We start from the raw sequence: 22,085 nt of genomic DNA, 5'->3' as shown, positions 1-22,085 counted from the left end.
ATAATTATGTTAAACTGTCACTATTTGGAAGTTGCAAGTATGGCTCGTTCCTAGAATCCTTTTTATTTCCTTTTATAATTTAAGGCCATGAAGTATCGACTTTTATCAGAGTGCAGAAACATCAGCCCGTGTCTGGCACAGCCTCCGTCCCGCGGCCTGTAAGCAGGTTTTTCCTGGCTCAAAATAGTGCCGTGGTTGTGGACCACCCGTGCAGATCAGTATGCAGAGCACGATTGACTTAGACAGTTATGGGATTGCTTAACGCTTTGGTGGTCCGTGCTGCACATCTGTCAGAGCACATCAGCTTCCTGTAAAGGTTGATAAGGATAATGGAGCAGGTATCACTATTTATTCCTGATCTTTAAGTATGTGGTTGGAAACAGAATAATGTTCTTAAAAGCATCAATAAAAATGAAAGGCACAACATATTATCCAGAGAGCTCTGAGTCACAGTTTCACTGGCAGACGATTAGTTGGCAGTTCTCAGACTTTGCCTACAAACGGAGTAAATGTGAGTTCTGCTGTCACCAACACTCAGATGATCTCATAGAAGACGAACAGCAAGATGACGAACCTGGCAGATACGCTAAAACCCCAAATGTGAATTGGTAGTTACTCCATGTTTATGCTGTGACACTTGGCAAAAAGTGAGCAGGCAGTTAAAAATGAAAACAAACAGTGTTTTTAAATTATGATATATTGTGGTTTGGGTTAGTTAAGGTTAAGCGATATTACAAATTCGCCCGTGTAGTAGTCGGTCGCCCACACAAGGATCCAGTCTCAGATGAGCGGAGTGCCGCAGCACGTTGGACTGTCGCACGCCACCGTAGAGTTGCGTCTTTGTGTGGGAAACAGTCCCACAAGTGAAGCAGGAAGAAAACTAGCGAAAACATGAAAAACTAAAGAATTCACAAGAGGCGTTATACGTAATTGAAAATCGGTCTGTTCTCGTAGATTTGTGAAGAACAAAGTCTGGTTGCTGTTCGTTAATGCAATTTAAAGCAAGAAAATAAAACCTTGATTGAATGAAAAAGTGTCTTGAAGCATCGTATGTAGAGTTGGGAGTGTCTTGAAAAGGTTAGCGGGCTGGTCGGTGTATTAAAGTTACAGTACGTAGTAAAGATCTGAATTATTGCTCCTTGAGTACACACACGGGCGTCTTCGGCCCATAATGGTACATTTGTACATACATGGAATTGGTATGTTATTGGAAGGTTTGGTTTGAAGCAGCACCACCACAGCTGAGCTCTGCACAACATCTGCCAACATGTCTACTGTTGGGAAGTCGGGTTTTTTTATATTTTTTTGTTCAGATGGTTATTTTCTCTCTGTGGACTCTTTAAATTGCGGCAGCGCAGCCTTCCGCGTGTCAGCCACACCGCTGCTTTCTGTGGCCATCGGGGCAGGTTGAGGTTGAGAGGGGCATCTGTGCCGTTCTGGTTGGTGGTTGTACGTCGGAGGGGGGGGGGGGGTCGCTGGTCTATCTGTGGCTGGGAGTCTGCAGGGAGGCACGGGGACCTGTGGTTCTGGTTGTTTGTTGGGAGTTATTGGCTCTGTTTACTCACACATACTTGAAGAGATGCACATCAACCTTCTAGATGCAGACACAGTGTTATTTTTATCTTCAGCTACACACATGAAAAATGTCTTCTTCTTGTGAACTGCAACTCACGATTAATGTGCCGATGTTTTTCAGTTCAGTCGCTGCTCAAGTAAAAAACAACAATAGAAGGAAGATCTTCTCGTAGGGTTGGATAAAGTGCTGCGTTCATAAGTGAACGGAACATTAAGCATGTTTAATACCGCGGTTATCACCGTGTACATCTAGTGTATTGTAAGAAACATAACTGAGTGTGCGAGTTAAAGTTACAGACAGGAGCACCTGTAGTTTGTGTTGATCTTTGTTTTGAAAGCTCACAGCTGATGTTGTTTTTGTTTAATAGTTAATGCAACATGCTGCAGTTCTGCTAACATACTAACATGCTTTAGTTTTATAACGTCTTGTTTCGTCAGTTCAAAACTCAAAGATATTCACTTTAATATACTATATACTTTTACAGGAATTCTCAGTTTCTGAGGGGCAGAAAACAACATTTCTGCATTAAAATGATGATTTCAACGAGCGACTAGTTGACTAATGGTTGCAGCTCCTCTCTGCACCTACAGTAGGCACTCCCTCAGACATATTCTACATCAAACATACAGCATCTTCATCAGACGCTGTTAATGCACTTCAGAGGTCGTTAAGCACTACAGGCTGACTCGGTAAAAGACCCCCCTGTGCTGCAGCGGCAGTGACACGTTCTGCTCCTCGGTGATGTTGAAGGCCCGTATGTGAAGCGTTGGACAGCTGGGATGCTGAGGAGGACACTGGCTGTGTTTCCTCTTCTCTGACAGGTGGCACAATGCCCAGAAACTCCCTCTGTGCCACTGCAGGATGGAGCCAGCACTGATGCTGCTGCTGCTGACACTCCACCGCAAACACACCAGGGTCGGACCGATATATGTGTTCGCCAATACTGCACTTTTAGGCAAAGTCAGATATTGAACGGCCCCCTTTCAATTGATGGAGGTTCGTTCCTGACTGCAGAAAGTCAGTCAGGCTTCAGTCGAGCGTCCAAGCAGAGACTTCACTCAAGTAAATCTTTAAAACCTGCAGTGAACGATCTGCTAACCTTAAAGCGAGTGTAGATTTATAATCACAAGGGATCACATGACATGTAGGCGACATGTCATGTGACAGCTGTGAGCCGAGTAGTTCGAAGCTTCATTTAAATTCTGCTGCACGTTTAAAAAGTGTTATGAATGCAAAGAAATATATCATTTTACAAAAAGTCAACATTTAATAAACATTAAAAAAAGATACATATTATTATTTCCAAAGTTCATAATGAAATATTGTTTTTAATCCATATAAAAAAACTAAATGTTTTCTTTTTTCTTGTTGTTTTCATCTATAGTTGCATAAAAACACATTCAAATGATGAAAGTATTTTTTATTTTCATATGTGCTTTGATAAAAAACAAATTCTTAGCATTAGTAGTTTTAATTTTATATTATAAACTGCTAAGACTATTTTATATTGCTGTGACAACATCTCATTCAAACAACTGTATTTATTCAAATGTATCGCTAACAATTACATTTTACAAGATTAGATTTGAACACATCATGATAACGTTATAATTTATCTCTATCCAACACTCATTTTAACTGGATAGACCTTGAATGCATCATAATTCAGGTCAATGGCAGCTCCATTTGTTAACTAACAGCTAACGTTAACTAACTGGGGATATTGTCCTCTTTAATACAGATCGTGAGGCATTCCACCGCACACAGTTTACTCGCCTCGTAGAGCCCTGGGCACGCACCTGTACTAAGCTTATACAGGTACACTGCAAACAGGAACTGCTAACAGCTAATGCTAATATGCCTAAAGGTGAAAATTGTCTCCATTTTCAGTCTGAGGCGAGACCCACTGTGTCAGAGATCTGTGGTGAACACACACCTTTTTAAACCTCCATGTCCCCAGTTTGCAACACGGGCTTTCTGTTTTAAATGTGACTCTCTAAGCCGAGGCACTTGGATGATGTCATTCCAGTAATTTCCTCAGACACCAGGAGCAGCCACATTAACACCAAGTTATAGCTTTGATTCCCTTTGAATGAGCAGAAGAACAACTACACGCGCATGTAGTTCGTGTTTCCTCATCCAGCCAAAGGCGTTAACAGCCTGATTTGCCCGCAGGCTTTTCCTTGAATCCTGCGCTGTGTAAGGCTGAAGGTCTCCTGTTAACAGTCTGTTGTAATGGAGATCACTGTGAGAGATGATGTCATTGATATAATGACGACACAAGGCTTTACTGTTAAGTATTATGGAGAGAGGTGTGTGACCGTCCATAAAAGGTGATTTTTACAGCAGTACAAAAGCTTTTCAATTTCAGCAAAGCATTACGCTATTCTGCAAATAAAATGGTGGCTAAACTGAAATTAGGCAGATTCTCCATCTGCGTCTTTAAAAATAGCTCATCATTTTTATTCAGCCACTGCTAAATGTTAATGTATTGTATAGCTTGAGGTACAACATGGTTCACAGTGTTGACTAAAAGAGGGCAGTATTGTGAGACCTTATCTTTTTGTGTCTGTCCCTTCCTCGTCCTACATTCCTAAGGAAAAGAAATATTCCCGTTGAGGAAATGTGTTTGGTAGCAGGTTGTTCACACTGTGACAAGGCCACGCAGACGAGCCCCAGCTGCACCGAGGAAAAGCTCCCCCGTGAAAGAGCTCAACACTGGCAGCTCTGTCACCTCCAGAAAGGCTGACAAGTGGAGTTAGACCGATTTACTGAGCCAATATTAGTCTTCATGTCACACTTAAATAAGATGACAACAAACCAGAATATGTTGAAAGCAGAAACCACCTTTATTTTCAGCAGATTTAAGCCTCGATAAACAGTCATCTATCATAAATGGCAAGGTGACGAAAATATCCTCTATCTTGCAAGGCAAACGTTAATCTACAGTACATGTATGTACTACTGAGGATATACAGCAGGTAGTGGCAACAAAGGTTTTTCAGAAACGTTTATATATTCAATACCTAAGCAACAACCCACATTTGTTTTTGTTCTTATATCAAATGCAAACCAGGAAGTTAGCGTCGCCCTGGTTCCCTCGACAAAAAAGCCGAAGGGATTTTTCCATTGGATTTTGGATTATAGCAAGAAATAAGATCTATGGCCAAAAACGTTTACAATTCTTACACGTTTTGTTCGCCTCCAGGGAGCCAAAGGCGGACACGTCTTCGGCGTGAGGACGTTTAGTCGTCTCATTTGACCACTTGTTAGCAAACTCCTTTTTTAAGACGCGTAAAAGCTTCAAAATTCACGAACAGGGGTATTTACTGACGCATTATATGTTGAGGAACAGAACGTTAAAATCTCTTCAGCTGCTGGAAACCACCGGCCTTATTTCAGGCGTCCAACCAAAAAACAATTGACTTTAAGACGATGAACCGGAGGAGCTAAAACGCAAACTTATTTCAGTGTTTTAAGACTCGTTCCTGCAGCAATCTGAGGGAAGACTTTACCACCCAGGTGTTGCCAAAAACTGTTGCCTACAATCCAGAATAATCATATTTCTTTGGGCAAACTATTGTACACCAATCCCAGAAGTGAGCTTTGGAACGTGTCTGAATGTGTGCAACAGAACTGTGAACTGTTGCAGCTTCTCATTTCTGAGGTTTTGTGTCTCCGAGCAAACTGACTAACTTTGATATTTTGGACCGTTGGTGGGACATTATAACGTTAATCGATTGTTAAGACTATTGGAGCTAGTTCTGCTTTGGGCTGGATTTTTTGGTTGGATCATTTCAAAATCTACCGTATCTGCTCGTAATGTGATTCAAGAGGCCGATTCAAACTCAGCTCCACGGCATTTCACTATATGTCTCTCTGATGTCTTTACCTAATTACGTTTCCTTGACCTCGATTGAAACGATGGAAACGCAAGGAATTGTGGGACGGTATTATCCCCTTTCCTTTCGTTAAGTACGGTCCGGTGTCCCCTTTGCTAAAAGCGAAGAGAAAGAAGGTATAGAAGCACCTTTCTTTAGCCTTTAGAGCGATCGACTCTTATCATGGATACTTCCGGGGTCATGTCACATTGCTAGACTTTAACCCCAGTCAGAGTGTCACTTTCTGCCTCTTTGTCCGACCCCTCAGGCCCTTTTCATTGCCATTCTCTACCTGTCCAACCCTCACATACCCTAGTCCGTTGCCAGACTGTCTTTGTTGCATGTAAAAAGGGATGGAAACAAATATTGTTTGGGGTGTTTTACGAATGCACGTGGTATTGTACAGTCGATTGAAATTATTTCCAAACTGCTGATGCAAAGTTGAAAGAAGCGGCTTTAGAGGTGACTTTAAGGGTCAGGTAAGTCTCTGTCCATCAGCAGCTTTAATCCAGAAAGGTCAGTATCAGAGCTGACCATTTTTTAAATTGGGAGCCCTATACTCACAAGGCCCCTCTGTTGCCCAGAGCAGGATGGACACCCTGGGCTCTCTTCCATTCCCCTCTCAGCTTCCCCTTTTTCCAGATGAGCGGCTGACCGCCTGCCTTCATCCCACCGGCTGGTATTCCCTCAATGCTCCACATGTCTGCAAGCTTTCAGCCCGCTGAAAAAAAGTCAGTTGGCGGAGGGAGGGAGGGAGGGAGGGAGGGAGGGAGAACCCATGGCATTAAAAGAGCTGGGAGTGATGTCAGAGCTGCCAGGACTCGTTTCAGCCGGACCCCTGGCGGGAGCATGAACACCATGCTGTGGTGTGTGGACATTCTCCAGAGCAGCTCTTAAAAACTGGATCCCTGTGCCATTTTTTTTGTTTTGTTGCCCTTATACGTTTTCAAATGTTCCAGGGTTTTCTCAGAATGCAGCGGCACCAGCTCTCCACCTAAGCTGGAAAGTGAGACCTGAATGGGGAAACTGTGTTTTTAAAGAAATATGAAGTAACCCCCTCCACCCCCTTTTCCCGGTCACATTAAAACACCAACCACTCACTCACCCTGCCCCTCTACCTCTCACTGCTTTGCCAGCTGTGCAGCCCGACACCTCTGCCAAAAGAAACACAAGCTTACGTCAACTTCCAAATAAGGAGCTGCTACTTCACTTTGACCTGAAAGAGAGATACTAACAGAGAGGGGGGGTGGTGTATGTCTGAAAGAGGTGGAGATAGAAAGGGAGAGAGTGTCCCCTCCTCCTCATTCATACGCATAATATACTCGGCTACCTGTTTGTCAGCCCAGTGCACGTAGAGCGGAGACTCGATTACCCCTCGTCACTCTCATTCATCCTTTCTCTCTCTCTCCTTCCTTCACCTCCCTCTGGCTCGCTCCGCTCTCCCCGACTCCAGTCATTCACAATCGGAGGACAACACCACCTGCTACCAGGTAACAAAAAACAAAAAGCCATTGGTATCCTTTTTTCTGTCATCTGCAGTGATTCCGATGTGTGTGAGTGACCTAATGTGGGGGGGTCTTTGTTATTGCAAAAGGCTGCTACAATCAATGAGGATCAAAAATCATACCGGAGAATAGCAGAATATCTTTGTGCCGTTTTAAATCTATGCAGACGGTGCAGCTGCAGAGAGAGTGTGTGTGTGTGTGTGTGTGTGTGTGTGTGTGTGTGTGTGTGTGTGTGTGTGTGTGTGTGTGTGTGTGTGTGTGTTAAAGCTCACAGCTCAGCCGGGGAGTGAATGAGCTCCCTGTGTTGTGCATCCAACCTCCTATGCTTGGCATGTCCCCCCCCATGTGGACTGGGGAGCACTCCCGGGGTACACACACAACACACACACACACACACACACACACACACACAGAGGGTTGTGTATGCCCCGACTCCCCGAGGGCTCTCCTCTGTCCCTGGAGAGCGTCACTATCAGGCTGCCGACGAAGCTGCGCTGATATTGTTCTGGAAAACAACAGATGAGGGCATTTGTTGCTAAGTTCAGACGAGTCGACGAGACGTTGAAACAAGTTCAGATCCGCACGTTGTTTTCATTGTGTTTCATCAGGACATTGTCAATGAAATTCCTACTTTCTCAACATCCAGATGCTTTGAATGTCATTGTTGGGACGTTATTTTAGAGAACCACTTATACGTTGTAGCTTGTATATAGATATCTTTACACAGAAATCTCTTGTAAGAGAAAAGAAGGGTTTGAATTTAAAATGATTCCTGGTTCCTCCTCGCAGAATAGAGCATCAGTGAAGTACGAACTCAAGACTCCCAAAGTATTGATTTTCTCTCCAAAAAAAGCCGTAGCTTCGAGGAGGGAGGCACCTTCGCCTGCCTCGCTCTCTCCCTCTCTCTGTAGTCGGTGAGGATGCTGGAAGATAAATTTAGCCCTCCAGCTCTCCTTCCATCTGCTACCACATGGTTTAGGGCCGTTACCATAGGAACCACCACTGGGTGCCCATTAGTGTGAGAGGAGGAAATTGACAAGATTTTTAAAAAGCCATTTATACAATATTCTCCTCTTTCTGCGTGGTGTGTGTGAATGGATGAAGCCTTTCACACATTTATATAAGAGGGTTTTTTTTTAACTCAACTTGAGGTGATGTGTTTGAGTACCTGCAGATTGTGAGCTCACTCTGCAGACTGTAACTGATGCCCACACTGCAAATACATGAGAACACTACTTTCATATTGTGCTGTTATATACTGTAGTAGCCCGAACAGATGGGACGTGCACTAAATACAATATCTATCTATATTGTACTCATAACCTATGCCTTCAACCAATCAACCTTTAGGAAAAGTTAGAGGTACAAGATGTTTCAGAATGACTGCAGGAAAACAAATACTGTTTTTGTTTTTTGGAATGATTCGAAGGCTTTATTGTCACATGTACAAAAGCTACAGCATCGTTGTTGGCAATGGGCATCTTAAATCCCAGGCTCCTCCAACAATGCAACACACAGTATACATGACACATAGATAGAAATAAAGGGTGTACAACAGGGAAGAGCTTTCCTCCCCTGTAACATTGACTAATGATGGACAGTAAAAAGTGTTGTTTTTTTCTTGCCTACATTAACCACAATGCAACTTGACTGCCGACAGTTTGGTCAAAGATTTAAGTTTGTAATGTTAGTCGTGGTTAATGTAACTTCGATCTCCTCGTCAAATCCGGACCCGACCCGTTAATATAAGTCCCGTGAGCCGACCCGTGATGAAACACAACCTTTAAAGTGCTTTCGATAGGGAAAGCATCCCGAACACGTTTTCTAGTGTCCACCGGACGCCATTTGTCTCGAGCTCTGACGGTACTAACGGGAAATACGATTAATGTCACATTTTCAAAATTATGGCATCGACTTTGCACCGAAGTGTTGGTTCTGCTGACATCGCTATTCGGTTCAGACCAATTGATTTGTGATGGACGTTGGTGCACGATTCTTTCTAAATTTGTAGTAATTTGACTCTGACTTTAACACTGACAACATTACAGTCCGGCGTGTGTTTTCTAGCCTTGCAACAGTTCAGCGAGAGAGAGAGAATCATCGAGGTTGAGCGCCAAGCACGGGGGGGAAACGGGATCCGTGCGGAGAGAAGGGTTGAAGATAAAAACGCTGCCTGCCAGGTTCATTTGCACCATGAGAGGTGCAAATTAAAAGTCTTTAGTTAACTCCGGAAGTGTGACACACGCAAGTGTAAATTAGAAGCATTGCATGATTTAAAAAATGTCCCCTTAGTTTTCAGGTGCTAGTTTTATAACTGCAAGTGCGGGGGCTCTGAACGTCTCAGTCTGAACTCTGAGTTGTTATTTTCAGGATGACTCTCCTCTAAAAGTCCACTTCCACTACCTGTCTGACCTACATTAGTGTCACCACAAAAGATTTAGTCCTATGGCACCTGAGTAGTCCTCTACAAAGTACAGAGTTTTGTAATGTTGGTTTAATACTCCGATGTATACTCAAGTTAAACCAAAGATAGTTATCAACCTGCTATCAGTAATTTGGATATAATCCAGCAGCTTCCACCAGAACGTGGGTGTGGAAACCAGCTGGTCAGTACGTGGGATGCCTTGTTTACTGTTTCAGTATGCTGGCACACAAAAGCATTGGGTGTTCTCAGCATCTCCACTCAGTCACCTTGTGCAATGCAATCACAGCTAACAGCCAATCACCATCACGGGCGATGCAACATGGCAAACATGGAGCTGTGATTAGAGCATGTTGAGAGACACTCTTGCATGCCACAGTCCCTTAGTTAATCCTAATGTAATTCATTATGCAAAGAACATTCATTAAGAGAAATACAAGTCGTGTTTCCTTCTGAAAACGAGAAACTTGTCTTGCAGCATTTACTGATTTTATTGGAGTGGGTTGGATGTGTAAGGCTGTCCGACAGAAAAATATTGTGTTCCACGGTTTTAAAATGAGTAATGCATGGTTGATTAGAAATCATTGGAGACCTTGACAATTTCAGATTACGCTGTTATGTGAAATGTTCCTGTCACAGTCATTGGACATAGTGCCTCTCTCTGAGAATGTTAGCAGAATAATCATTTTTATTTGCTGCATGCTGATATATTTTTATACAAAAGTATTACATAAACCATTCTAATTTAAAAGTATTCAGCAGCCGCGGGATATGACACATACAGGAATTATGTAACACATGAAACATAAATATCTATATTTGACAAAGAGAGGGTCACTGTTATGTGTGGTTTAAAGTTGAGTTGTATTCACTATATAATGATGTTGTTTGTCTTTGCAGATCTTCCTGTTGAGAAGACAGAAGAATCCTATCAGCTGAGTCAACTGAGCGTCAGACTGTGTGGCAGCAAAGACTGGCTGAGTGCTTCATGATGGGATACTTTCGGTCAGCATGGCAGAGGACTTCCTCCACAGCACATGACATATCACGGCTGCATTTTTTGATGCCGCCGTTCTACATTTGATGGCATCATTGTGTGCTCAAGCGATAAAGTTTAAGTGAAAATTATGAAGTCAACTAAAGTGGATGTAATTTGATAGAATTCACTCACATTAAACTTATTATCCAGTTAATGATTTGGCTTGCACTCCGTAGCCTGGCACAGGCAGACGCATCCCACGTGTCTACCTGAGGCTGTCCATTTTATGGAGGCCTTGCATAGTTGCCTGACGACCGGGGAGCAGTCCGCAGGTCAAGAACATTGTCAACCAGAGTCTCCTCACCGAGGCCCGCAGCCTAAGTCTCCCTCCCAGCCGCGTCGGCAGCAGCAAACTGGCTCCCCGAAGCCCCATGGCACGCTACAGCAACCCAAACAGTCCAGACGCCAGCATCCTGGACGTAAACGTCTCAGGCACCAGCGGCAGAGCGTCGACTCGGATACAGCGCTGGAACCCAAACATGAGGCAACAAAAGCAACCACAGTTTGTAGTCCGTCACCAGGCTCACCTTCTTCAGCAGGTGGCCCCACCCTGTCTAAACCAGATACCCAGGAGGGCACCCCAAAACAGAAGCGTGAGCGCAAGCCTCAGAGACCAGGCAAATACGTCTGCACGTACTGCGGCCGTGCATGTGCAAAGCCTAGTGTCCTACAGAAACATATTCGCTCCCACACAGGGGAAAGACCCTATCCCTGTGCCCCATGTGGCTTCTCTTTTAAGACCAAGAGTAACTTGTACAAACACCGCAAATCACACACCCACAGGGTGAAGGCAGGTCTGGCTCTTGGGGAGCCGAGATCTTTAGAGGAGCAAGTCACTGAGTCAGAAGATGAATCCAGACAGCTATCATCAGCATCCTCACTTACAGAGAGACGAGACAGCGTAGCCTCAATCAAGAGTCATGAAACAGACAGGCCCAAAGATTGCTCTGGAGGAAATGATGACTCCTACGCAGTGAAAAAAAGACTGGCCCTGCGTCTAAGTAGAGGAAAACATGGTCTTCGAGACTCATCTGATGAAAAGACCTCATCTCTAATTTTAGGGAGTAAAGGCAGTACAGAATCAGGCTATTTCTCTCGCTCTGAAAGTACTGAGCAGTCACAGGACAGCCCCCCAAACACAAGTGCCAAAAGCTATGCCGAGATCATCCTCGGCAAGTATGGACGTCTCGGACACCTACAGAGGATGTCCCGGAACCATAACCAGCAGCCCTCTGGTCAGGAGGACAAAAGCATCCCATTCACAGTCCCCAAGAAGCAGGTCATCGACCATATCACTAAACTCATCACGATCAACGAGGCAGTGGTGGACACCAGTAAAATTGACAGTGTAAAACCCAGGAGATTCTCACTCTCCAGAAAGAATAGTTCAGAGTCTCAAAAGAATGCATCTCTGAAAGAAACACTTGTTCCACAGCCCCAAAGCTGGTGATCTGGGCTACAAAAACAGCGGCTCCATCACCATGGGAGTTCCATGTGAAAAATTTCATCATGTATCCGTAAATGTTGAGCAGCCTGCTGGCCAAACATCCACCGCCCCTTTGTTGAGAAGTCACTCAATGCCATCTGCAGCTAGCTCATTTGACGCCTCCAGCACCGGCCTCAGTAAGTTCCGCCTCAGTCAGTCCTTTGATGAACGACAGCCGGCATCCCGTCGTTATGGGATGCTAAGACGGCAGCCAGCTATTGAAATCCCACTTGGTGCCGAATTCACAAAAGAGGAACCTGAGGTTTCTCATTCACTTTACCCTGACAGTGTTACCACTGTGCCTGACCACAAGCAAAGCCAACCACAGCCATATGAGTGTGAGGCCTGTGGCACTGGATGCAAAGATTGGGAAGGCTATAAGAAACACAAGCAAAGCCTGTGCTTAGCACATCATCCCAGAAATGAGGTGGTAATTAGTCAAATGGGGTGCTCACAGCTAATTAACCACACAGTCAGAGCAGGAGCCTCAGCGATGCGCAAGAGAAGGAAAGAAGAGAGTTTTGAATTTGATGATCCCTCTTCTCCTTCATTACCCTCTCCTGCCCTCTTGTCAGGACAGTGTAAAGAGGAAAGCAGTGTAGTTTATGAAGGCCAGAGAAGACCGACACTACAAACCTGTTCAGTAATCCAACATACTAGTTCATTTGAAAAACAAGAGTCTTTGTGCAATGAGAATCAAGGCACTGAGGCAACAAAAAACTCTCCACCTCAAGACGAATATCAACTGGTGCCTCAGAAACCACCCCAACAGTCGACAAAACTAGCATCTCGAAAGCTGGTCCGCCAGCACAGTGTGCAGGTTCCAGAAATACTGGTCACAGAAGATTCGAACATGAGCACAGCGGCCTCAATAGAGCCAACCTCCACAGCAAAACATTCAGAAAAACCTGATGAGTTTCAGTGGCCACAGAGAAGCCCCTCTCTGGCCCAGCTCCCCATTGAAAAGCTTCCTCCAAAGAAGAAGCGCTTACGTCTAGCCGAGGCCGCCCAGTCCTCTGGGGAATCCAGTTTCGACTCTATATCCCTGCCCCGCAGCCCTAGTCAGGACAGTAGTGCATCTTTTGCATCCAGTCGTTCCACATCCTTTGAAGAGTCGAATAGACCAGACATGGAGATAGCAGGATCAACTCCCCTGAGGAGATCAAGAGCTCCTCTCATGTTGACGGTGCCTGGGGTGCATCAGCACAGAGAGATGAGGCGCTCGGCATCAGAGCAGGCGCCCCATGACCCCCAACTAAGTGTCCTCATGTCTGAGACCCGCAGTAAGTCTTTTGATTACAGTTGCCTGTCCCCTGAGCGCTCTGCAGTGGGCTGGAGGGAAAGAAGAAAATGTCTCCTTATGAGACATACTGCTATCAGAGATCCAGATGAGGAAGAGGAGGAACGGTGCAACATACAGAGCTGTAGTCCTGAACACGTCACCTCCACCACATCTTCTCAAGCAAGTCCAACTTCTGTGTACTGCAGCCGGTCGCCTGCTTCTCCTTCATCCGGTGACACAGTTTTACGTAATCCAGTGAGATTACAATGCAAAGAGAACTTCTCCCAGTGGAAACTCAGTCAAAATATTCAGTTAACAGGCAGCACAGAACTCACAAATGTAGATCCTGTAAAAGAAGAGGCCTCACTCATCCATACAGAGAAGCCCCCTCCTCAAGCACCACATCCCTATCCTTCACATGGACCATCAGGCGCAGCCAGAGCTCGCTACCTCTCCATGTCTACAGGGCTGAAGCTAGAGATTCCCTTACCACATGAGGATTATTCAGAGGTTCGAGTAAGTCCGTCCGTGCCTCAAATCTCTTCCAGTCTAGAATTACTGAGGCCAGTCACTTCTCCGACAGTAGCAGTGCGTCTCCAAACAGACACCCTCACCCTAGCATGTGCCATATACACCACATTTTCTAGGCCGCAGGATGCGGTTGATGCTGTTTCACACAATATAGGCATCCCAACAGCTGAATACAGAAACTATAGGAACGTAAGTCCAGACGTACCATCGTGGTCTGACGAGGGCCTAAGGATATCAGGCTCGGGGGGTAACAAGCGCATGCTTTCCCCTTCAAACAGCATAGAGCTAATCGCTCAGCAGCAGCAGAAGCGAGTAAAAGAAGAAGAGGAGAAGGAGGTGGGATGTGTTGACAAGCCATCAGTGGACCCGTGCAATCAGGATCTCAAAAGGGAGAATCAGACACGTCTATCAAGTGTTTATTGTCCCGTCACACATGTCGGACCATCATACCCCAGTCTGCAGTCCAGCACCTGTAATAGCTGGTGCTATTTGAACTACATTAAACCAAACCCTTCCACCCTGGATGAACAGAAGCCCTCAGTGTATTCATCGTGGTCCACGAGCGACTATGACCCCAACCCACCTGGCCTCTCCAGCAAGACAGCGCTCTCTCTGCTGCACTGCAAGCAAAGGCTCAGTCCCTCCATCTACACCCTGTCCCCCATGACAGTCAGGACAACTGAGTCAATGGAGCAAGAGGACAACAAAAGACCGTGCTCCTCTGAGGTAATTACAACACTAACCCCTGATTACAGTTCAGTAAGATAGCTCTGTGTGTGCACCATCCACCACCACAAGAGACTTTCAGGGAATTTTACATTTATTAGACTGATCAAAATATACAGACACAGATGTCTTAGAGAAAGTAGATGACATGCTATAGGTCACTTTTGAAACCAAGATACCACATTTAGATGGTTGGTGCCTGAAGTTAAAGGGACAGTTTGGATTGTTTGAAGTAGACGTATTTTAGCCACCTAAAGAAATCAAGTGTATGCTATATTTAGAGTCATTTCACTGCTTCACTTTTCCGTTTGTGTTATTGTGTGACTTTGGTGTTTTTAAATGGTTAGATTCCCTAAAGTCACACAATAACTTAAACAAACTAACCGACCAAGGCAACAGTAGACCGGCAACTCCCGTGTTCTGCAGGGTCAAATGACAGTTTTTGTCAATGGAGCCTGGCGACAGCAAGGTACAGCAGTGAAAATATTCAAAATATAGCGTACACTTAAACTGATATTGATTTTTTTAGGTGGCTCTAATGCATTCCCTGGATATGGATACGTACCTCATAGACTTCAAACTATCCAAACATTCATGTTAAATTGAACCAGGGGTTTCCCCTGCATGGTTTACATTCTTGATTTTTCCTCAGGTGTATTAAAGGTGTAACAAAGTGTTGGTTAGCATTGCAAGATTGTATTTTTGCAATTCTAACGGGAGCCTCAATCCCCAAAAAGGCAGGGAACATACTTTGCAAACCTTTTTCAGCCCTACATTTTTATGTTGAGTATAAAAACCTTTACAAGAGAGCCGCCCACTGGTAAAATATATACAGTATATGTGCTTTAACAAATGCTATTAAACACAAACGTTCAATGAGACTTCCCAATTTTTGTCTCCCTGGGCATGCTGGAGCAGAGTTGGTGAATTTGCCCATGTCTCTTTCGGGTGTAGGTGTACAACAGCCAGTCATACGGCAGAGACCACGAGGGAACCAGCAAGTTACAGCGGTCAGCAGGTGACAACAGGTCGAACAGCAAAGAGGAGCGGGAGGAAGAGAAGAAGAGAAACGAGGAGGAGGAATCACAGTCGTGCTTCAGAAGTCGACAACCTCCCGAAGTCTGGATCTCTGAGAGAGGGTGAGCGTGAACTTATGAACAGTTCAGAAAGAACATTAGCTAATACGTTTACTGGTGACATATGGTCTGTATTTACAGCATTAAATCCCTCATTACTCACAGTGTTGAGAGCTTGCGTCACATATTGTGGTACGTTGTGGAAACTGTTGTCTGTCCACCATGTTGGAGAGGCCAAGGGTTGGCTGTCTGCACCAATAGAGCCGTCTGTCGAGGGGCTGAAGCCAGGAAACTACCTCCTCACTTCATTTACACCATTCACATGGAGCTGCAGCACGTTTCATTCTGACGCTGACGCTAATAGAATGAAATGTATAATACATACATCGCATTCATTATTAAAGGGAGTCATGCTAAATGGGATAGAGCAGACAACTGGTTTTATGGATGTACTGAGAGAACATTTAAATGTTCATAAGGGGATTATTGTTTTGTTTTTTAAATATATAATCTAAATGGGCTGGAAAGCATCCAAACAGCGTTGAAATTTAAGATTAAATTGAGAGATTTAAGCTTATTATTCTACTTTAAGTGGTTCTAAGTAGTAAAGTCAAACCCAGAAGATTACCTCGACTAACGAGGTCCAGTGTTCTCTTTGGTTCGTCTGTTGTTCTGCAGGATTACAGAAAAACTACGAGCCCGATTTCCATGAAACTAAAGTCTAAACTTCACTGAGTGCTGTGTTCACGCGCGACGAGTAAAAGTTGATTCAAATCCACTATTTCAATTTCCAAAACATTTTTGCATAATTGTTACTTTCATGAACAATTCTTCTAGTTTCTAAAATGAACAGTAAGCGGGCACCTTGAACAACCTGAAGTTCAAGCCTTGTTCTGAATACAGTGCATTAAATGGTATCTTCTGCTTAATGCTGGATAATATCTATATCTATATATATATATATATATATATATATATATATATATATATAAGTGGACGATGTGTTGAAACTAAGTGAAAACAACACACATGTCCTATTTGTGATGTTTCAGGACAGAATCAGATTCATTTACAGCGCAGTGAACATATAAAGTCTAATAAATGAACAACCTTAACAGTAAGTGAACCAGCAGCTCATAATAAATAGTTTACCTGGAGTTACTATTTGAGTAATTGTGATTCTTTGTTTAATTGTAAAGGATAGAAGTCGCAGATCGGATCAGAAAGGTCGTGTTAGAAAGACAACGTGGCTAAAATGCAGTGAGCAAACATGTGAAGTTATTTGCACACAGCTCTGTTATTTATTCGTCTTCTCACTTATATTTGCAGCGAGGTTAAAGCAGACGCGCTCAGTTCTTCTGATACCCGTCTGAAATAAACACCGCGGCGAGTGCAGAGAAGGTGCCATCTGTGTGTCTCTCTTCGGTTGGGGAGTGTGTCTGTGAACAAATCCCTGTTGTGACTCATGTTGACGCTCCTAAAAGAGTGAGTCATCCTCGCGCCTGCTCGCTTTCTCCTTCTCTCTCGCTTTCAGTCTCGGGGACTTAAAAAGACCAAAGTGAGGCAGCGGGGGCAGCGAGCCTCAGAGCTGGGGTGTGAATAGGTGCATGAGAAGCAGATGAATGTAGCTGCTCTGTGCAGCTGGTGTAGGAGTGTGTTAGTGTCCCGGCGTGAAGTGTTTCTCTTTCATTAACGTGAACGTTTTCTAAGACTTTTAAAAGCCACCGTTTACGATACCTGCCGAGTTTCTCCAGCCTGCAGAGAAAATAGAACCCGATTATAATCAGAACGATTGTTTGTCGTAGGAATGTGTTTTCATTTTCTGTGTTGTTTCATGCTTATTTGGAGCAGCAGCTGGTGTCCAGGGTTTCCCTCCCTCTCTGGCCTGTTTTTATTGGCTGGCTGCAGCAAAAAGCCCGGACCTTGGGCCACATCGTAGGCTCCCCGTGTTTGGACTCGTGGTGGTGTGAGCTGGGATGGGGTTATAATGCAGTGGGGGGGGGGAGGAGGAGGAGGAGGGGGGGGGGGTTGGCTTATGAAAGCTGCTCTGTTGAAGCTGAAGTGGGTGCCCCGGTTCCAGCTGCCACAGTGTGAGCTCACTGTGCAGTAAAGGCCAAACAGATAGCGTACTTACACCGGATGAATACAGGCAATAAAAAGCTGCTTACAGGTGCTGAGCCGCTCCGTCAGCTGCAGTTACACTCATATTGATTGTGACTACAGTCCTGAGAGGAGCAGCATCAACAGAGAACTGAGAGGGGGAACGCTCGGGAACTGAAACCTCTTGTCTCTTCACACCTACAGATCAAATGAGAAGTATGCTGTCCTGCATGGTGGAGGGGGAGGGAAGTGCCAACGTGGGGACTGTCAGAATACCAGTGTGCTGCAGAAATGCATCCGTGGCGTCACACAATCGCCACCATATAACTGCAAACACTGTAACCTTTCTCCCAGAGCCGAAGGTGAGGACGTTGTAATTTGTGTGATTTCCGTGTTCAGTGTGTCTCCATCACGAGCTCAACCCGTCTTTTGTATTTCACAGGCCTCACCGAACACCTGAGGTCCGAGGCACATGGAAAGGAAACCTGCTGTTACCCAGATGGCACAGATGAAGGTATGATATCATTTTTATGAGGTAGGTTTTTTTAATAATACTAAACGTGTTCACAGCATGAGTTTCATCTGGTTTACAACAGCAACGTTTTACTGGGATTTTATGGATTAAAATGATGCCGAATGAACTACGTCATGATGCAGATGTGTTAAAAGTCTGATGTGATGCTTTGTCAGGTCTCTCCGCAAGACGACAAGCAAACAACTTTTAAAATGGTTGTTTTCTGAATGGAGTTTGGTTCGATCAGGGCTACGCTAACATTGCAGCTGCTCCAAAACTCCAAAATTCTAATTATTATTATTATTATTTATTATTGTTGTTGTTTATACACATAGATATCTTCACACTGTGAAAGTTAAAGATGATATAAACTCACCGGCATGTAACATGTTTATTCATGCATTCACTTTTTGGCATCGACTTTGTATCTAATCCTGAAAACAGTCAATTTGAAGTTCACTTTGAAACAGATTTTGTCCTCAGTAGATACAGGAAGTAATTTGCTTTTATTGAATTAATACAGCCGTCCTTTTATTGGTGACTCCCCACAATTATAACCTGAGACACATGCTGGAGACTTTATTAATAACTGTCGTTGAACATTTGTTTGAAGAGAAACGTAAACATTGGTCAGCAGCATATCAAGATGTAGAGAAGCACGGGAGAGGCTCTGATGTGTTCCACCCAGAAACTGAACACTTACAGCCTCGCGGGTCAACATGACGTCCTGGTCTCCACGAGATGTTTGCATAAAACAAAATGTGTTGAAACGAGACGTTTGTTTCTCCCACAGGAGTCTGTGAAGAGCGTCCGCTTCCCCCTGAGACGAGTCGACACGATGAGGACGACATCGCGAGGGACAAAGATGGCAGACGGGATGAAGACGCCAGGTCCGAGGCGGCTGAAATGTCTCGCTCTGCTTCTTCTGACGGAGAGAAACGTCCTGCGGGAGGTCAGCCGATGGAGCCTGAACCCAGCCAATCAGAGGAGTCCACGCAGAAGAGCTCGGCCAGCGCCATGAGAGCTCTGTTCGCCCGCAGACGCTTCGACGCCTCTGCGTCCTCCTCCGTCTCCCGCTCTCCAAGTACTCCTCCGTCTCCGTCACCCCCTCCCTCCCCCTCCAGTTGTCACGTCTCCACCGCCGCTCTGAGACCCGTCTCCCCCGTTGGAGGTCTTTCCCCGGTAACAGCGCAGCACGGTGGATCGGACTCCTCCGGGCCGCCGGGCTCCCTCGCAGACGCCTCTGCTCAGTGTCGAGCTCGTCTTCACCTCAGAAACCGACCGACAGCAGAACTGGTGAGTTTCTGCTTCCAACAGAACCTGGTGGCGACATCTCGTGCGTCTAAACCGACCCCGCCATCGTTTCTCTGACTCGCTGTTTTTGTCGTGTGTATAATTATCGCTGGTCAAAACGTGGCTTTTGTTCAAACCGCCGTCTTCACTCACCTGCGACTCGAAGCGTCTGTTAGTTTAGCCGACAGTTTTAAATGAATCACAAAGCTGATCTTGTGTGGCTCCGTTAAATCCCAGTAAGTCAACAGCGAGAACAAATATAGATCGGCTGGTGCACAGGAGGTTATTTCAGAGCCGCACATTTATTGGAAAAGGAAGGAAAGGCAAATCTCTTGTTTTACATCACTGACACCGCGCCTGGCGCTCCGAGCCTTAAAATAATGCGGGCGAGCTCCCAAATAGACGCGACGTGTTTTCTCTGGGCAGCCGCCGATAAAACGAGAAGCGGGACGATTGTTAAACACCAAAGATTGGAACCACATGTGGATCTAATAAAAAGAACTGTGGTTGTGTTGGTGCAACCTCACCGCGTCCTCCTCCCTGATGTAGAGCACGAGACGCACGCACACACTTCTACACCTGTCGCCGGGTTTCATACAAACGTAAACACAGTTTATGTTAAAAGATTTGTAACTCCCTTGACCTTTCTTTATAATCTCTCGTATAGATTTTCGGGGGAGGGGGCAAGAAAATCAAAGGTTAACTTTTTCTTTTTAAATAAAATTCTATAAATGTTTTCTTTCCTGTGTTCATGAAGGTTTTGGCAAGTTTAGAAAAGTAATAATAATAAATTGTATTTGTAAACCGCCTTTCCAAGCTACAAGCAATCTCAAGGCGCTGCAACGCAGAACGACAACAACAACAACAACAACAACAACAACAACAGCTGTTGTAATACCTATTTTGACCACAGGAGACTGAAGTGCACCACATGTTGTAAATGGGATTAAAAATACATTTCTAGCTAAAGAAAGTTATGACGTAATGTTGCAGAACTCGCTAACACGCAATATAACCGTGTGTTTAATGCGTTACGGAGATTTTAAACACATCAACGCTTCAGCCTCTTGTGGCCGACGTGAGTATTACAACAACAAACTTAGAAAGAAAGATAATCGAATAATCGCTGAGTCATCGCGATCGATCGACAACATGTTTAGTGATTGTTGTTTTAAATCTTGTTTCTACTGTATCCTGTTCAGTCTGTGGACGAGGTCGGTGCGACCCACTTCCCCCCACATCCCACGCGGGCTCGGGGAGTCCACAACCTCCTGAGTCACCTCCCTCTGCACTCCCAGCAGCCGAGCAGGACCCCCAGCCTCCTGATTCCCATCGGGGGGATTCACATGATTCAGCCCAGGTCCACCCTGCCTCTGTACAGCCTGGTGAGCAGACCCATCGCAGCCACAGCCGCCGGGACGTCCTGGAGACTGGGGGACAAAGCTGCGAGGTTTCCTCCACCGCAGCCACGAGATACTCTGGAAGAGACGTCGGCCGGCAGCACGCAGGACCCCGAGGCTTCAGGCGGGACGTCCCGGAGCAGCCGCTCAGACACTTTACTACACAGACACACGCACGGATGCCTCGACGTCCAACGACCGGCGAGTCCCGGGACAGAGGCGAGGCATCCGGACGTCGACACGGACAAGAGACACGTTCACCCCGAGACCACCCGAGGCCAAAAAAAGGCTCCTTCCCCGCAGACACAACTCTGATAGGGGGGAGGGTCCGAAGGGACAACAAAAGGCAAGAGCACTTCAGCACCGCTTCTGAATGACGCTGTTATGTAATTATATGAATAATATATATATAGACACTATGTTAGATATGCAGTATGTTTTGTAAATCTTTTTTTACCCTCTTGTTTGATGTCATCGGTGTTAATTTATTTATGTGCTATTATGCAAATTCTGTACTATATGCAAAAGCAGCTGGAATGAAAATAGACAAAGTTTGAATCAGTTTTCCTTATTAACCCTTTGACAGCTCTACTATACTGTTGCTGTGTTATTGTACTGTATTACCAACATGGATATAGAAAGGTACATATTTATTCACCCGACCAGTATTTTGAAGTGCAATTTTATGTCACGATTGTGGTTTGAAACGTCATTCTTAAAGGCTGTGATTACTATTATTTTTTAGTTTTGTTGTTGTCGTCTTTGTTTGTGTTTCAAAGAAGCAGGGTTTACGATCGCCTCCTTTTCTAAAGTCTTCAGGAAAAAGAAGTTTCAGATCCAGACATTCGGAGTTGCACTGACACATAATTTGATACCCAGAGGAACCCTGTTTCGCGTACCTGGTAGCTACGAGCAGTTTTTTCATACACAGAAACATGTATTTTTGTGTTGTTGCTTTTATAAATGATACAATCACTCTGTCATTTTTCATGTTTACCATTAAACTTCTCATTTTTCAGATTTATATTAAAACTGTGCTACGCGTGTGGTTTTTGAGTTTAAACTAAAAATCAATGAAAACCAAAGTGTTGGCTGCGACACCCTTGTTTATAGAATTTTAAGGCTGTTTTGAAGCCTTGAGTTTGGCATTTTTATATATGGGAGATATGAGAGAGATTATAGATAGATATTAGAGATGAGATATGATATATAAGAGAGTATAGATAGAGATATATAGAGAGAGTAAGAGAGAGC

The 22,085-nt window shown here is 44.7% G+C and overlaps 1 protein-coding gene across 1 annotated transcript in view; it reads left to right on the top strand.

Annotated features, from left to right (window-relative positions):
* hivep3a (HIVEP zinc finger 3a) overlaps positions 1-21,857 on the top strand; it is a 34,236-nt gene extending 12,379 nt beyond the window's left edge. Inside the window, 7 exon segments of the mRNA XM_029442587.1 lie at positions 10,285-11,852; positions 11,854-14,448; positions 15,403-15,587; positions 17,829-17,986; positions 18,067-18,138; positions 18,932-19,434; positions 20,634-21,857. Of these exon segments, the coding sequence (XP_029298447.1) occupies positions 10,650-11,852; positions 11,854-14,448; positions 15,403-15,587; positions 17,829-17,986; positions 18,067-18,138; positions 18,932-19,434; positions 20,634-21,146 (5,229 nt within the window). The 5' untranslated portion in view covers positions 10,285-10,649 and the 3' untranslated portion in view covers positions 21,147-21,857.
* The last annotated feature ends 228 nt before the right edge of the window (positions 21,858-22,085 follow it).

Source organism: Cottoperca gobio, chromosome 11 (assembly GCF_900634415.1).
Source record: "Cottoperca gobio chromosome 11, fCotGob3.1, whole genome shotgun sequence".
NCBI lineage: Eukaryota > Metazoa > Chordata > Actinopteri > Perciformes > Bovichtidae > Cottoperca > Cottoperca gobio.
Note: the sequence above shows the minus strand (reverse complement) of the source record. Positions and strands in the feature narration are given on the sequence as shown.